The sequence below is a fragment of the Cyprinodon variegatus genome, unplaced genomic scaffold, assembly GCF_000732505.1.
Source record: "Cyprinodon variegatus isolate N-32 unplaced genomic scaffold, C_variegatus-1.0 Scaffold259, whole genome shotgun sequence".
NCBI classification, from domain to species: Eukaryota; Metazoa; Chordata; class Actinopteri; order Cyprinodontiformes; family Cyprinodontidae; genus Cyprinodon; species Cyprinodon variegatus.
Window position 1 is genome coordinate 994193 of NW_015150712.1, and position 1461 is coordinate 995653.

Below are 1461 nucleotides of genomic sequence, written 5' to 3' on the forward strand. Positions count from 1 at the left end.
GTGCGCACGAAATACTTATTAGCAAAAAAAAGGCGCGCTCGATTTGCTTACCCAGTTGTCCAGGAATGATATTAATATTATTAATTAGTATTTCGTGCGCACGTTAAACTTATTGCGTGGCCACGAAATACTACTTCATGCGCACGAAATACTACTTTGTGGCCACAATTAAACATTTTTTTTGACCATGTCATCAGAGGGACTCCGTAAGATTGAGAGGATGATGGATAACAATATCGAGGAGGAGGAGGGGTCAGTGGAGGCTAATGTCAGGGTTATTGGGGGCAGAGAGCTGATTCCGTACGGAGCCAAAGACCTCCATCGCTGCGGCCCTAAACAGAACCCTTACTCGGCATTAAAATACCAGGTGCATGATCACAGGGAGGCAGTAATCCTTCATAGGGCCTACAAACACACTCTCTGGTTCCCTGCCATCTGCCTGCCTAAAAAACAGCTCAACAAATGTCACTAAAATGCTTCGCCAAGGTCGGCCGAGGCGGCAGCAAAACCACTAAAACCTACAAGGACGTTTGCATGGTATTTAATCAGGAAATTCTTAAAAACCTTTTAAGAAAATACATAATGTGAAACCCATCAAATTGTAGAATATTAAATATTCAACGTGTTGAGTGAGAGCTGTGTCTGACAGAGGGACACGCTGGCTGAGGGAGTGAGGCTTTTTTGCACAGCTGTCAAAGACACGAGAACCTCAATTGCTGAAGACAGCCGTCTTAATATGCGTGAGAGCTTTGGTGCATGGAGGAGAGAGAGGGAAAGAGCGTCCGTCTGTGTTTAACGTCTGGCTGGCTCTGTGCTCGGCTCAGTACTTCGGTACTTTGCTGTAATCCTCCCGGACGACACTCTTGCACAGACACATGGAGAGGATCATTCCCAGAAGCTGCAGCAAATGGAGTTAGCAGATTTATCTTCAGATAAATGATCAAAACATCAGTCAAGAAACAGTAAAATTCTGGGAATATTTCTTCAGACACAAATTTTTTTTTCTATAAATTTGACTATAGGCTATTTTTTCCTGATTTACTAAAATATGTCTATTGTTTAAGTAGCAGATATGGTAGTAAAGTGTAAATGTGCTTTTTCCTGATATTAAAACTATTAAAACTTATACTAAAGCCCCTGTCGCATCTCGACGATTCAGAACAGCGTTTGCCTGAAGTACCGTAATTTTCAGACTATAAGCCGCACCTGAATAAAAGCCGCAGAAGCTAAATTGCATGATTTGTACATATACAAGCCACTATGGAAGAGGATTAGGGCCACTGAAAAAAAAAAAAAAGTTTGCTGATTTTTACATTTTATTTCAGTTTAACGTGGGAAAAAAACTCAGAATTCTGACTTTAATCTCAGAATTCTGACTTTTTTTCTCTGAATTCTGACTTTTTTCTCAGAATTCTGACTTTAATCTCAAAATTCTGACTTTTTTTCTCAGAATTCTGACTT

At 40.5% G+C, this 1461-nt stretch overlaps 1 protein-coding gene across 1 annotated transcript in view; it reads right to left on the reverse strand.

The window, feature by feature from the left end:
* Positions 1–91: 91 nt before the first annotated feature.
* LOC107089636 (CD82 antigen-like) overlaps positions 92–1461 on the reverse strand; it is a gene marked incomplete at its 5' end in the record, with an annotated part of 17196 nt that continues 15826 nt past the window's right edge. Inside the window, one exon of the mRNA XM_015382533.1 lies at positions 92–898. Coding sequence (XP_015238019.1) covers positions 821–898 — 78 coding nt within the window. The remainder of the gene's footprint in view (positions 899–1461) is intronic.